Below are 16,669 nucleotides of genomic sequence, written 5' to 3'. Positions count from 1 at the left end.
TTAGGGCTATCAAAGGGGAAAGGGGAAGGGGAGGGATAAATTAGGAGTATGGGATTAACAGACACAAACTGCTATACATAAAATAAACAACAAGGATTCACTGTATAGCACAGGGGACTATATGCAATATCATGTAATAACCTAAAATGGAAAAGAATCTAAAAAATATATATATATATACATATGTGTGTATATATGTATGTGTTTGTGTGTATGTGTATATATACCTATAGATAGATATATATATCTGAATCACTTTGCTGTATACCTGAAACTAACACTGTATTATAAATCAACTATACTTCAATTAAAAAAAAAAAAAAGTAGGCATACAGCAAGAGGTCAAATATGTTAGAATGTTCTACCAATTTGAATATTCGGCTACAATACTGTTGAGAATAGCAAGAATTTCTCCTAAGAGTAACTGAAAAGCACACTTCCATCAATGCTTTCTTATAAATACTTCTAGGACAGCATCGCGAACGAAGTCAAAAATTAATGAAGGGGGCTTCCCTGGTGGCGCAGTGGTTGAGAGTCCATCTGCCAATGCAGGGGACACGGGTTCGAGCCCTGGTCCGGGAGGATCCCACATGCCGCAGAGCAACTAAGCCCGTGTGCCACAACTACTGAGCCCGTGCTCCAGAGCCCGCGAGCCGCAAGTCCTGAGGCCTGGGCGCCTAGAGCCCGTGCTCTGCAGCAAGAGAAGCCACCGCAATGAGAGGCCCGTGCACCGCAGCGGGGAGTAGCCCCCACTCACCGCAACTGGAGAAGGCCCGCGCACAGCAACGAAGACCCAACGCAGCCATAAATAAATAAATAAATAAATAAAAATTAATGAAGAATTACCTCCATGGCATCCTGGTCATTCTCCATTAGCTCACCTTTCTTCTTATCAGAATCTACGACTGCTTTTTTGGTTGTGACAACAGTGACAACTTTTGTGACTGTTGGCCCAGACTTCTAAAAAATGAATATAAAACATTGTAAAGTTGAAACACAAATTATACACCAAATGAAACACAATGATAACTGTCACAATTTATAATTTGAATTAACTTAGTTGTTAGTGACAACCTAATGAAAAAACAGAAAGTAGTCTGGGGCTTCCCTGGTGGCGCAGTGGTTGAGAGTCTGCTTGCTAATGCAGGGGACACGGGTTCAAGCCCTGGTCTGGGAAGATCCCACATACCGCGGAGCAACTAGGCCCGTGAGCCACAACTACTGAGCCTGCGCGTCTGGAGCCTGTGCTCCGCAACAAGAGAGGCTGCAATAGTGAGAGGCCCGCGCACCGCGATGAAGAGTGGCCCCCGCTTGCCGCAACTAGAGAAAGCCCTCGCACAGAAACGAAGACCCAACACAGCCAAAAAATAAATAAAAAAAAAAAAAAAAAAAAAAAAAAGTAGTCTGCTTTCTCCTTACTGACTTGCTTGAATTTAAAAATGTAGGTACTTCCCTGGTGGTCCAGTGGTTAAGAATCCACCTTCCAATGCAGGGGATGTAGGTTTGATCCCTGGCCGGGGAACTAAGACCTCACATGCCACAACTACTGAGCCCGCGCGCCACAACTAGAGAAGCCCACACACCGCAACGAAGATCCTGCATGCCGCAACTAAGACCCGACGCAAATAAATATTTTTAAAAACTTTTTAAAAAAATGTAATACAATTGCATTATATTTTCTAACACATTAATATATAGGTAATGTGGTATATAATATATAATTTTATATAATATTATGTAATACAATTTATTTTAAAAATATTACTAAATGGTACTTTTCACTCATTCAACAAGCCAAATACTATTCTGGGACCTTAGGATAAATCAATAAACAAGACAGGTAAGGTAAAGATCACTGCTCTTGGGAAGTTTTTAGAAGAAGGAACAAACAATAAACACAACAAAAAATTAATTTATATAATTTTTCAAAAGGTTATAAATGCTATTAAGAAAAAGAAAAACTAGAGTAAAGAGGATCAGGAGTATAAAAGATGGGAGTGCTGGAGAAGGACCTATTCAGGGCTTATTGAAGAGGACCTACTGAAGAGGACCTACTGAGAAGGCAACAAGTAAGAAAAAATACTAAACAAAGATGATGGTAGTTAACAGTGACTTCTAAAAGAACGTTTGCAGTTAAAATTCACTAGTATCTCTGCTATTTAGAAAAAGTATTGACACTTCTGAGACGGGGAAGGAAACAAAATCATTAACTTTATAAAGCCATGCATGTCAGTAGTAGGTCAATGCAACAATGAATTCAAGTTACCCAATTAGGAATGTACATCTTTAAAAATAGGAGAAAATTCCATACCTTTTCATTTCCCCCACCACCTTTCACACTTCTCATATTAAACTTTTTTACTTCCTCTTTCACTTCTTCCATGTAAGCATCTAATGGATCTAACTCCTCACCCTCCATTTCATTTCCTTCCTTTTCAGCCTCTGCAGGATCATCTTCATCATCTAAAATATCAGAATACACTTTCTTTGAATTTGTGTTTCAAAAGGAAATACTTCACAATGAGACCACACACCCCCCCCATTAAAGCCTTTTCTCTTACTACCCAAACACCTTCCTTACCAATTAACCCAGGCACAACGCAGTTCAAATACTCACACTGGCAAGGTTTTAAATCCAGCAGGTATTAGTTTTGAATAATACTAATAATAAAAGAAATAAATTATAAATTATTAAACTGAAAAGAGGAAGAAAGACTAATATGCCTAAAAAATGGATCTCCGGTATTGTTTTACAACTACACTAGCAGAAGCAGAACTAAAAACTCTGTCTGCTAAAATGGTATGTTTATTTCTTGCAATTATCTTTCTTTAAATCACACAGAGAAAAAATAATAGCACATTCTTAATTAAAGACAATCTAATGTTTTTTACATAACTAAGATATCACCACCACTTAAAGGTATAATCCATTCATCTATTTAGTTCAACTTTCACAGAAAATGAAAAATTCACAGGAATTTTCTCAGAAAATGGAGCAAAATTCCCTTTTCCTATAATATCTCACACTCTTCCACTTTACTAAAATCTTAAACATCAGTATCAGATGTGGAGGGGAAATGTTTCTCTTATAATTTATGAAAAAATCAGAGGGACTTGAAAACATGCCCTTAACTTACCCTCATTACTAACATTTGAAGTAAAAAATTAAAGAGCTATTTACTGACTATGCCCATAAGCACCTAACTCTCCACTCTAAGGTAAAATCAGTGATCCTTACCGAACACTACTATACAATTTAAAATTTAATGTAAACATTAAAAGGGGCATTTAAAAATCTCAAAATGAACCTAGTGATTCCACTTCTAGGTATATACCCAAAAGAACTGAAAGTTGGGACTCAATCAGATACTTGCACACCAATTCTCATAGGAGCATTATTCACAATACCTAAAAGATGGAAACGTATATATGCAGCAACAGATGAACAGGTAAACAAAATGCAGTATATATGTACCATGTAATACCATCCAGCCTTAAAAAAGAAGGAAATTCTGATACATGCTACAACACGGATGAAACCTGAAGACACTTTGCTAAGTGAAATAAGCCAGACACAAAAAGACAAATATTGTATGATTCCACTTATATGAGGTACCTAAAATAGGCAATTCACAGAATCAGAAAGTGGATTAGAAGTTACCAGAAATGGGGGGGAGGGGGACAGGATGGAGAATTATTGTTGAATGAGGTACAGAGTTTTTGTTTAGTTCTGGAAATGGACAGTGGTGATGGCTGCACAACACTGTGAATGTGCTCAATTGTCACTGAATTGTACACTTAAAAATGGTTAAAATAGTAAACATTATGTATATTTTTCCACAATAAAAATGGCCTATTACTCATAATTCTAGAATATTCTACATGAATTGTTATATAGTCTATTAGTCTAACAAATGAATATACCATCATCATCTTCTAAACTCCATTTTTTCCCTTGTTTCATCTCTTCAATTTCCTTTTTCAGTTCCCCTATGTTTTCCATGGCCTTTTTACGTTGCTCTTCCCGCCATTTCTCTACCCTTTCTTTTCGCTTTCTCATTTCTTCTTCTAGCTTATTCTGGTCAAAGTTCTTGGGGGAAAAAAAAAGAGAAATAGAGAGAGGGAAATAAGGATCAACAATTTTACTCCAAGTGACATTCCAGATAACTTCTCCAAAGTATAAAAAAAGGAAAAATAGATGTACACAAAACTCCTAAATATAGATGTACACAAAACTCCTAAATTTAGACCAGATTTAGATCACACATCTTTTAAATATATTCAGGAATAAACTAGCAAAATGAAATCACAATAAAAAGCATCTTCAACTAAGAAAGCAGACAGACTTCAAACACCATAAATTAATCTCATTTTAGTTACAAGCAATATGCACACATGAATTCAATTTCTCCCTCTAAGTGGAAACTAAATAGCAAGCAAAGTTCTCTAGTTATTATTCTCAACTTTAAATCCTCCAAACTCCTCCAAGATTGCCTCCATGAAAAGCAATTTTCTATTACAAATTACTGAGTAAATGAAAGCTATTTATCAACATGATTAAGAAGTTTTGATCTTTTAGCCTTTAGGTCTAGGTTTCCTAGGAACAGCCATTCTAAAGCCTGTATCAAGATTATTAATAATGCTCTTAAAAGGAGAGAGCAAATCATTTGCACAGTCATAATCAGGGACTTAAAGATTAAGCATTATAGAAATCAAAATTTTAGACACGCTACCTTACAGGTAGGTATGGAAATACACATGTATAAAAGTCAAAGAAAATATTAATAAATTATAATGATGATGGCATTTTGGGCACCTGGGATTACAGAGAATTATTTCTGACTTTCCAAGTATTTTATAATACGGTTATATTATGTTTGTATTTTTAAAATAAGTTTATTTCTTAAACAAACAAAAAGCTTTGCTCCTGAATTTATATCCTTTATAATAATTCCATCCTCTCTGAAGATGAGCCCCAGAAAGCTTATGTGTTTTTCTCAAGATCACCCACTCATTCAAGACTAGTAGAAACTAGATCAGAAACCAGACTCCCAGACTTCTTGTGTTATATCTTTTCTCAGATACACTGCTCAGAAAGCAGGTCCCTTAAAAAAAAAACCACTAAACAAATAGAACTCAAAAAAAAAAAGAAAAAAAAGTGAAGCTATAATATATTCTAAAATGGGCAAAAGATATGACTAGGCATTCAAAGAAAAGTGCAAATAGTAAATAAACTTAAAATACCTTATTTGTTAGTTTACATTATGTTCACAGCATTTAAAAATAATTACTCATACTTAAAGATATGCAACTCAAAATAACAAGAAACCAATTACACTGGCAAAAATTAAATTTTGAAATACCCATGTTAGCAAGAATGTGAAGAAACAGACATTTTCATATGTCTAAAATCGCAAAACTTATACAACTTTTTTGGAGAGCAATTTGATACTATTCATCAAAATGTTAAATGTATACGGCCAGCCCTCTGTGTCTGTGAGTTCACATCCTCAGAATTCAACAAACTGTGGATCAAAAGTATTCAGGAAAAAAAATTCCAGAAAGTTCCAAAAATCAAAACTTGAATTTGCCCCATGCTGGCAACTGTTCACACAGCATTTACATTATGTTTACAACTATTCACACAGCATTTACGTCATATTAGGTATCATAAGTAATCTAGAGATGACAATGTATGCGGGGAGGATATGCGTAAGTTATACTATATCATTTTACATAAGGGACTTGAACATGTGAAGATTTTGGTATCTGCAGGGGTCCTATAACCAATCCCCCCAGGATACTGAGGGAAAGCTATATATATACCCATTGACAAAGTCATTTATTTTACTGATACCAATTTACCCTATACTATATTCACAAAACACATGTGTACAAGGATTAATATACCATTGTTTATAACTACAGACTGGAGACAGCCTAAATATCCATCTACCCTTTTTCAACAAAACACTATGCAAGCATTACAAACAACAAGCTCTACCTCTGTATGCAGCTACAGAAAGATATCCAATATTTAACAAATGAAAACAGAAAGGCATTCTACTTCTTAAGTTAGATAGTTCGTATACTGCTATTTATTATTACTCTTAAGACCTTATATATTGATAAAATAATTCATAATTTAAAAGTGACAAAAAGCAAGGCACAGAATAGTGCATTAGTATGATCACATTTTGCACATAAAATTAGATAATTTGTATAGATATGCAACTTTTTTCTGAAAAATTTTCTCATGGGACAACTATTATTTTACCTGTTTATTTTACAAATCTATTATCATTTACTTAAAAATAAAACACACAGCATTAAAAAACAAGAATTTGTCACTATAGAAACAAATTTGATATTATACGATTACTTATGTTAGTAAACATACACCGGCATCCTTTTCTTTTTCATCCTCTTTGTCATCTTTGTCTTTTTTCTTCTCTTTAGAACTTTCCCCACTATCTGTTTTCTCTTTGGACCTAGACCTACCAAAAAAGAGAGAGAAAGAGAGGGACATCATCTATTTGTTTTTGGAAACATTAATTTTAGAATACTTAGACTTGTATTTTACTATTTATGTAAGAAATAAACTTCCAAGAGTCAACTGAATTTTTATATACCATTAATAAACACTCTGGAAATAAAATGAAGAATTAATCCCATGACACTAACTGCAAATATTATTAGATATCTGGAAATTGACCAAAGGAAAACTGGACCCAGCATATAAAAATAATTACAAAATTTAAATAACAAGTTAAAATTTAACAAATGGAGAAATACACGAAGACATTAATAGTCTACAAGACAACTGATATATGTAATAATATTTAAAATCCCAATAGGCTTGCATTTTGACCCTACTTAGGGCATCTAATAATGAATAAAATCCCTTAACTGTAATGTAATCAAATTAGTTGACCTTTTCCCCTCCTTTATGATTGGTGCTTTTTAAAGCATCTTAGAAATTTTTCCAACTTTGATGAAGATACTCAAGAGGTAAAGAAGATATTCTCTAGTACAAACTCCTAAAAAGTTTATAGCTTTGCCATCTAATTTGGTTTTTAATCCGTTTGGAAATGCTTTTTGTGCACAGAATGAGGTAGCCGGTCCTATTTTATCAAAGGACAGCAAATGTCCCTAACACCAGTTATTGGAAAAACTTTTTCCTACTATTTACAATGTCACCACTGTCATTTAGCAAATGACCTTATATGTGTGGATCTGATTCTGAGTTCTTTATATGGTTCCAGTGATCTACTTGTCTATCCTTACAATAAAGCAACACTCTTAATTTCTATAACTTTATGACAAGTCCTGATACCTGGTAGTGCAAGCCCTCATAACTTGTTCTTCAAAAGTGTTTATGCCCTTTGCATTCCTAATTTTATAACCAGTTTATCAAATACTTTTCTATTCATGTCTGCTAAAACCTTTTAAACATCAATATATGTTGAAGTTAATAAGATGCTTTTCCTGAATCTACTTAGATAACCAAGACTTTTCTCCTTGAATCTTATTAATGTAGAGAATCATACTGATTGATTTTCCAATGTTAAACCAACCTTCCATTCCTGGAATAAATCCAACTAGTTTATGATTGTATTATCTTTTTTATATATTGTTAAAAGCAGCATGCTAATCCTTTATGTTTACACTGAGTATAGCCTATAATCTTCCTTTTTCACACTGCCTTGTCAGGTTTTCCTCAATCATCTTATTAATTTTCTTCATTTTATGCATGTTTCTTCTTTCTTAAGTCTTTGTTCCTCAAAAGTATCATTACAGAGTAAAAAGACAAACCAGAGTAATATATCTGCCCCTCACATAAATGACAAAAAACAACTATCCAGAATATTTAAAAACAAAAACCCCCTATAAATCAGTTTTTAACGACAGAAACAACCCAATAGGAAAATGAGCAAAACATTTAAACATGTACTTTAGAAAAGAGGAAATCTGAATGACCAAGAAACACATGAAAAAGTGTTCAACTTCATTAGTAATCAAGGAAATGCAAATTAAAACCACAATGATATTGCTATTACATGTCTAACAAATAAACAAAAATTAAAAGGACTGACAATACCTAATACTGGCAAGGGTATGGAGGGATACAATTCTCATATACTGCTGGAAGTATAATTAGTATAAACTCCTTGGAAAGCATTTCGGATTACTTAGTTAAAATGAAGCTATGTTTATTCTATGACCATGTAACTTCACTCCTAGATATATACCCAAGGGAAACTCATACACATGTATACTATGATATATATACAAAAATGTTCATAATAGCCCCAAAGTTAAAACAACCCAAACATCCATCGCAGTAGAATGGATAAATAAATAGTGGTATATTTATACCACAGAATAGTATTCAGCAATAAAAATAAACTACTGTTATGAGCAACACAGATAACTCTCAACGTTGAGCAAAAACACAAAAGAAGACAAGACTCATTCATGTAAAGTTAGTTAAAAAACATATAAATCTAGACTATTCTTTTTCCAGTTATACACACAGGTGGTAAAACTATAAGGAAACAATTAGGACACAAATTACTAGCACAAAAGTCAGGAGTGATTTTATATAGGGAAGGAGGGAGCTGGGTTAGAGAAGGGACATGGAGGGCTTCCGGGGGTACAGAAAATGTTCTATTTCTTGACTTTGGTGGTGGTTACATGGATCTTGCTTTATAATTATTTAATAAGCTGCATGTTTATATTTCACTCATTTCTCTGAATTTATATTTTAAAATTTAAAATAATCCCAATGGGCATTATTACACTGACCTTGACAAAATAAAAGTAAAATTTATAAAGTAAAATAAATGACATGGCAAAAATCCTCATTAACTAATATGGAGAAAACAGAACAAATCCATACATCCCATGACACCACTTTAGAAACAATAATAGGCAAAGAACAAACCACTAACAAGAGAAACGAAAAGAGTAAACGTATTATGTCTAATAGACATAAATAATATCTCAAAATTGAATGGTACTAACATCTTAAGGAAACAGGTACATTTAACTTACAAAAGCAAAGTTCACCCATTATGAATAGCAATTCAGCAATACACACCATGAGTAAAAAAGTTATTTGTCAATCAACATCGGAAATGCCAAGAAAATAATTTCAAAGGAAAATACATAGTTCCCACAAAGATGTATATAAAATGCATTTCTGACCATTAATAGCAGACATTAAATAAAAGAACAATGCATTATGAGTGTTAAAACTAATAGAATCTAGCATTTTCTAAAAGCATTACAAGCTTTATAACCTATTGAAATAATTCAGCTAACAGCTCATGGCAGCAGCCAAATTCAGTATTTATAAATATTTTTTTAAAAAACTGTAGGGAAGAGAGTCAGTTCCCAACCTACCTATTCTCAGCTTTCTTGCTTTTATTGCCGGGACTGGAGGATCGCGATCTCCGGCCCCGGCTTCTACTCCTCGAACGTCTCCTGTCTCGACTTCGAGATCTTCTTCGCTCTCGACTTCGATCTCTCTCTCTACTTCTGGAACGCCTGAAAGGGGACACTTCATTTATTCTATGACCAAGTGGAACGTCTACTTCAGACCATGGTTCTGCCTCATGTTGAAAGAAGCTTCTTAATTATTACCATTATTAAAGACAGATTTCAATTAACTATCAAATCAGCTAAACAGGGAACAAGTAAAGCCATTCCTTACAAGTGGTCAATGAAATAAATGATACCAATTTCAAAGTGATGTTTGTTGAAAAACAGAGGAAATATGTAACAAGAGCTGTTTGAAATTTATGACCTATAGCAGAAAATCTAAATTTCAAAGACAGCCGAAACCTAAGTATAAGGATGGGCAGAATGGGGCTGTGGAAAGATCACAGATATGAAAATTAAGAGACAAGAATTTCTACCCTGGTACTACTAATTAGTGACATACATAGGGCAGATCAACCCTCTGGGTCTCAGTTTCCTCATCTGTAAAATATGGAGACTTCAAATAATCTCAAAATCCTTCTTGCTCTAAAATCTTGTGATTCTTTCACACCAAAAAGTCAAAGACCAAATCTTAAATGACCAATTTCACTTAACAAGTACTGACTGAATTGTATGAAACTGTTCCTGGTACCTCATAATACAAAATTGAATAAGTTAGCGTTATCCACATTGTTACGGGTGAGTATGTTCCCTAAGTACCAGGTGACACTTTCGCAATCTCTCCTTCCAAGGTCTGAAAAAGATAAAGTCAAAGTTCTTTCTGTGATCAGTTCACAGCACCTGTATAACCTTGTCTTCTTTCCCATTTTAATTAGAAATCTTTTTTTGGTGTGGGGAAGATTATTTTTATTTAGAGACTGTTTTCTACCTCCAGAAAAGTTATGGCTGCTTGGGTGGTACCATGGAATATTTAATCAAGTTTAAAAAAATTAGGATGTTCTTTGGTTAAATCTAAAAAAGTTCTTTAAAATAGTTTCAAACAGAGTATGGAGATGGCTCTGCCCTGCTTCCTTCTCCTGTCGGCTCTAGCGGTTGCTCTGAACACAGGGGTCAGCTTTCTTGGGACAGGATTAGACTAGAACCCCCCTGATGGCATATTACCTTAGCTTTTACTTCACTGTTTGAAAATGACAGTGGAAAGGGGAAAAAAAAATACTGTTTGAAAGTTTTTGTTCTAGGCAAATCACTTCTGTACCTAATCAAACAAGCTGGGGTTAAAGCAGAGGGCCTGCAAAAGGGCCACTAAATTCTAGTCCAAAATTTTTGAAGAAGCCTGATTTAGCTGAGAAGGTCCAATTTAACAAGAGTCCTGTGGAGATTAATGTCTTACCTCAGACGCTTCCTGTCTCTTGACCGAGATCTTCTTTTATCCCTGCTACGAGATCTCTCTCTCCTTCTATCTCTATCCCTGCTTCTAGACCTTCTGTCATCTCCACGTTTACTTCTCTTGTCTGAGGGTGAGCGACTTCTAGATCGACTTCCAGAGCGTCCCCGTGATGCTGATCGCTTCCGATAGTGGCTAGATTATTAAGTTAAAGATTAAGCTTAGCAAACACAGCTTCTATTACATTTTATTTATTTTATTATTTTCTAAAAAAAATCTCAGCAGATAAATTAAACATTGAAAGGACTTCTTACACGTAAACTTTTTTAAAATTAGGCGGAAAGAATGAACTCTTCTGATACAGCACACTGTCCTGGAAAAGAAGGAAGGACAGTAAGCCAAAGAGAGCAAGTTCCTGCCTTTGGGCCTCAAGCAGCTTGCATTCTGGTAAAGGAAGAGAGGACAGGCAAGTAAAGAAGTAAGTATACAATATGTATTTGGTGCTACGGAGAAAAACAGATGAAAGTAAAGGAAAAAGAGAGACAGTGGGAGGTAGGAAGTTTGCTCCTTTACACCAGGTGATTAGAGAAGGCCTCACTAATAAAGTGCCATTTCAGAGGTTTGAAGGAAGTAAAGGAAGGAACCATGGAGATATGTGAGGGAGAAACTTTCCAGGCAAAAGGCACAGTAAGTGCAAAGACCCTGAAGAGGAACCTTGATTGGTGTGTTTAAGGAACAGCAAGGAACCAGATGTGCTTGGAGTTGAATGAGTGAGAGAAAGTGTCATGAGATGGGGTCAGAGGTACAGCGTGGTAGCCAAATGTGGAGAGCCTTATATGCCATTATAAGGACTTTCTCTTTTACTTTGAGAAAAGATGAGAAGCTACTGGAAGATTTTAAGCAGAGGAATGACATAACCTCCCTACTATTTTTAAAGCATTACTCTGGCTGCTGAGGGGAGAACAAACCAAAGAAAGGCAAGGACAGAAGCAGGAAAAACAGGTAGAATGCTACAGCAATCATCCAAGTAAGACACAGTGTTGGCTTGGATCAGAATGTCACGTGTAGAGTTGTTGAGAAGTGTCAAAATCTGGATATTTTAATGACTAATTAAATGTCAAGTGCAACAGCAAATCTAGTACACAAGCCAGGCAAGGCAGAGAAGTGGGGGAGAAGGCCGAAGAGATGGAAAGGACCTTCTTGGGAAGGGCCCTGAAGGCTGTGCTGAAGAGTCTCACTTCATCTTGGAAGCAGTAAGAACCAACAGACATGAAAGCAAGGAAATGACATAATCTTATGTTAATTTCAGAAGTGTCACTCTGGCTGCAGTGTGGAATCAACTGGGAGAGCAAGATCAGAGGAAGATAACTTGGGGCAGGTGTAGCAGTCTGAGTAATAAATGATTAGGGCCTGAATTAAGTCAGGGAGAGCAGGAATGGTGACAGGGTGCAGTATCTAACTGCATGTAGGCAGCAAAAGAGAAGCACCAGTCAAATAAATATCACTTCCAGGTTTCTGGTCTGGGTGGCCAGATGAACAACAATGCTTTCACGGAGATTTAAAACACCTTTACACGAATTTTCTGTAGTTATGGAAATACTCTTTATCCAGGTGATGGTTACACGGCTCATATATGAGCTAAATTTCACCAAGCTCTACCCTTAAGCGTTGTCCATTTCCCTGAATATTAATTATACCTCAGTAAACTACTATTACCTTACTTACTTATTATTTATATCCTAGATATAAATGATTTTTCAGTCACAGCTAAACATTAAGCAAACACACACATTTAAGATAAAAATCTCAAGGTCCCAAACCAGGTAACAATCTGAAATGTTGAAGAGATATCAGAGTTCTAGTAAGACCTCCCAGTTCTCAGTTTAAAAAGGATAAAAAACACATAACAAAGAAATTTTAAATCTATGTGCGAAATAAATGCCCATGCAACAAGCATTTATTGTAGCCCAAAACAAACCTAGTCACGTAGTATTGTAGGCGATGTAAAAATGTTTGGCCACACGCTCCTTTCAATTAAGAAAATACCACACGCGCACAAAAAACTAAAGTAGAGAGCGACAGGGGCCAAAGAAATGTTGCAAACGCGAAGTGGTGAGAAATTTAACTGGGATCGCTATTGACTGAGGCTATCCGGGTAAGCTCCGCGGAAATGGCGGGATGTAGTTGAAGTCCCGGAGGTGTGTTCCCGCTCCAAGGGCTCGAACCGGCCGATGGCCGTGCAAGGGAACCCTGTGCCCGCCGCCGACCCAAGCACACCCACTGCCTCAGCCGAGGTCCCCCAGCCCCTCTAGTAGCCGCGGGCAGCGCTGGACGCACGTGGGGCCGCACCGGGCCAGGCCCGGCCCCGCGGCCACCTTGACTCCCGCCTGAGGAAGGGACTCGCCCGCTCGCCCGCCCAGCGCGCCGCCTCACCGTGACTCCCGGCCCATGCCGCAGGCCGCGGGAAAGCGGCGCCCTTCGGGACCACGCGCAGGAGAACCGGACAAAGTAGGAGGCCGCACAGCACTCAGCACGCCGGGCGAGGAGCAGCACTAACAAGCCGCAGCAGCCACAGCGGCTGGCACCATCCGAACGCGGCCAACGAAAACAGGACGTGCTGGCGCCAGCGGCATGATGAAGGAAAAAGCGGGCCGGAAGCGGCTATCGCTCCACAGCGCCCCCTCTCGGCTGGAGGCCGCACAGTGCCGGCTGCGCCTAAAGAGGTTGCCTCGGCCGGGTTTTCCCTGCACAGCCGCGGAAGCCCCCTAGCTTTGGTGAGGTAGAGGGTGGTGCCTCAGCCGAGCAAGCCCTGGGAGAGTCTTTCCTACAGCGGGCACTGAAATGCCGTAAGCAACCCCGAGCTGTCCCAGGAAGTGTACTGACATGTAAGCGATGCTACAAACATCTCCATTCACTCTCATCATTTCTACATGCATTCATTTAAACATATTGTTACGTGTCAGGCATGTTCTACCTTCCAACGAGCTTTCAATCTCGTGGCAGATATAGGCATTAACAAAAACATAAGCAGATGTAATATAACAGAAAAGAGATCCTACCATAGTAAAGGGGTTCAGAAAAAGAGTTCCCTAAGGAAGTGACCTTTGAGGTATGATTTGAAGACTGAGTAGGAGTTAACTTGGTGAAGAGGACGAAGAGCTAAAAATGCGTTACACAAGATTATGGTTCTCAACATTGCCTGCGCTTGGGAGCTTAAAAATACATATACGGATGCGTGTGTTCCATTCTGATATTCTGATTTGATTGGTCTGGAGTGCTTCCAGTGCATTGGGAATTTTAAAGCTTCCCAGGTGATTGTGAAGTACAGTCCGGTCAAGGCGAAGAACGACTCGCCTAGTGCAACTTACGCTGCAATGTTGAGTTGTTTTAGCAGAAAGCTGTAAAGGAGTTGGGGACAGGCTCTCACTTACTTTACGTGCCTCTGTACTATTTTATGTTCTTACACATAAGGATGATAGAAAAGTTCCATATTTTGACTGTGGCAGTCATTGCATGGATGTTTGTCAAGATTCATTGAACTGTACGCTTTATTTTTATTTTATTGTTATTTTTTTTGGCCGTGCCCCACAGCCTGCGGGATCTTAGCTCCCCAACCCGGGGCCCCTGCAGTGGAAGCGTGGAGTCCTAACCACTGGACGGCCAGTGAGTTCCCTGAACTGTATGCTTTAAATTGGTGTGTTTTATTGTATGTAAATCTTACCTCGATAAATTTGAATTTTTAAAAAATGAAACCAACGAGTTTAAGACTCTAAGACTGGCTTCTGCTCTTCCTCTGTGATTTATTGCCCACCTGTGGCTGCAGGGCAGACCATGCCAAGGGTAAGGAAGGCCTGAGCCAATATATGACAGAATGGACACCAATGAGGGTCAGGTATGAGAGCCATTGTAAATTGCTTGTATGTAGGCTGAAGGTAAGGAGTGTGGAGACACTGACAAGTGGTCAGATTCTGGATGTATTCCACAGGCAGCTTTCCAAACACTAATTGATAAAATGGATGTGAACTGCAAGGGTAAGGGAGGAATAAAGATGACTGCCAGGTTTTGAACAGAGCTACTCTGGATTGTGGTGAATTTGTGGAGATGAAAAAGGCCTGGGTGCAGCAGATTTGGTGGGAAAAGGAGAGAAAATCACTGTTTCTGCCTACTAGATATCCAGAAGGAGATAATGGCTGAAAGGAAATATATGAGTCTGGAGTTCAAAGGAGAAATAGAGATTGGAGAGATAAGGGTCATAAGCACTTTATAGAATGTATAATACAGATCTTCCTCAACTTAGGATGGGATTACATCCTGATAAAACCCATCGTAAGTTTAAAATACTGCAAGGGGAAAATGCATTTTAATATACCTAACCTACCCATCATAACTTAGCCTAGCCTACCTTAAATGTGTCAGAACACACACATTAGCCTGCAGTTGGGCAGAATCATCTAACACAAAGCCTACTTTATAATAAAGTGTTGAATATCTCATGTAATTTATTGAATACTATACTGAAAGTGAAAAACAGAACGGTTTTAAGTGGATCATCATGGACTGGGAGCTGCAGCTCTCTGCCACTGCCCAGCATCACTAGAGAGTATCATACTGCAGATGGCTAGCCCAGGAAGAGATCAAAATTCAAAATTCAAAGCACGGTTTCTAACAAATGTGTCACTTTTTTTTTTTTAATTTTTATTTTATTTATTTATTTTTGGCTGCGTTGGGTCTTTGATTGCTGTGTGCGGGCTTTCTCTAGTTGCGGCAAGCGGGGGCTACTCTTCGTTGTGGTGCGCGGGCTTCTCATTGCGATGGCTTCTCTTGTTGCAGAGCACGGGCTCTAGGTGAATGGGCTTCAGTAGTTATGGCACGAGGGCTCAGTAGTTGTGGAATGTGGGCTTCAGTAGTTGTGGCTCACGAGTTCTAGAGCACAGACTCAGTAGTTGTGGCGCATGGGCTTAGTTGCTCCGCGGCATGTGGGATCTTCCCGGACCAGGGCTTGAACCCATGTCCCCTGCATTGGCAGGCGGATTCTTAACCACTGAGCCACCAGGGAAGCCCACGAATGTGTCACTTTGACACCACCATAAAGTCAAAAAATTGTAAGTCAAACCACCCCAACTCAGGGACTTTCTGTATATGGTATTTGAAGCCAAGGAACGGGATGAGGCCATGCAAAAATTGATATAGCTGGAACAGATTTTTTAAATCACTTACTCAAATTTCTTGATTTTAAGGGAGAATACTGAGACATGGGAAACAAATTTAATCCCAGATCACTAATCTTCTTGGAATCTAAACTGGAACCAGAACCCAGGCATCTGATACCCAGGCCAGAGCTCTTTCCAAGATACTTCATTTCTAACTCCCTTTTTTTTTTTTAATAGTTTTATTTTCTTTTTTAATATTCATTTATTTAGTCGCTGCCCTAGGTCTTTAGTTGCAGCATGCAGGATCTTCAGTTGCAGCATGCATGCAGGATCTAGTTCCCTGACCAGGGATCGAACCCCGGCCCCCCACACTGAGAGTGCAGAGTCTTAACCACTGGACCACCAGGGAAGTACCTCTAACTCCCTTTTAAGAGAACATATTCACGTGACAATTCTAACTGGCTTTTTGTGCCCACAGCATATTTACGGTAAGTTCACAGCATTTCTATGTCCGTGAAGAAACTACTTTTATCTATTAGCAGAGGTGAAAGAAGTTAATTATAGTCTACTATGTCTCCAATACATCACTTATTTAGCAAACTGCCCTGGCTTCCAAAGCAGATTTTGATTCTAACTAACCTAGTTCTGAATCTCATAACCCTCTTGCTGTTTTTAACACCAACTGTGT

General features: G+C 37.9%; 1 protein-coding gene across 2 annotated transcripts in view; it reads right to left on the bottom strand.

The window, feature by feature from the left end:
• The window catches only part of DDX46 (DEAD-box helicase 46), a 54,341-nt gene extending 40,894 nt beyond the window's left edge, over positions 1-13,447 (bottom strand). For both annotated transcript variants that reach the window (XR_009700831.1, XM_061189615.1), the window contains exons 1-7: positions 13,265-13,447; positions 10,838-11,026; positions 9,409-9,552; positions 6,401-6,497; positions 3,925-4,090; positions 2,312-2,463; positions 847-960 (exon numbers count right to left, since the gene is read on the bottom strand). Coding sequence is in view for 1 of the 2 variants with exons in the window: in XM_061189615.1 (XP_061045598.1) it covers positions 847-960; positions 2,312-2,463; positions 3,925-4,090; positions 6,401-6,497; positions 9,409-9,552; positions 10,838-11,026; positions 13,265-13,281 (879 nt within the window). In the remaining variant the exon portion in view is untranslated. The remainder of the gene's footprint in view (positions 1-846; positions 961-2,311; positions 2,464-3,924; positions 4,091-6,400; positions 6,498-9,408; positions 9,553-10,837; positions 11,027-13,264) is intronic.
• Positions 13,448-16,669: the final 3,222 nt, after the last annotated feature.

This window comes from Eubalaena glacialis, chromosome 4, assembly GCF_028564815.1.
Source record: "Eubalaena glacialis isolate mEubGla1 chromosome 4, mEubGla1.1.hap2.+ XY, whole genome shotgun sequence".
Lineage (NCBI taxonomy): Eukaryota > Metazoa > Chordata > Mammalia > Artiodactyla > Balaenidae > Eubalaena > Eubalaena glacialis.
Note: the sequence above shows the minus strand (reverse complement) of the source record. Positions and strands in the feature narration are given on the sequence as shown.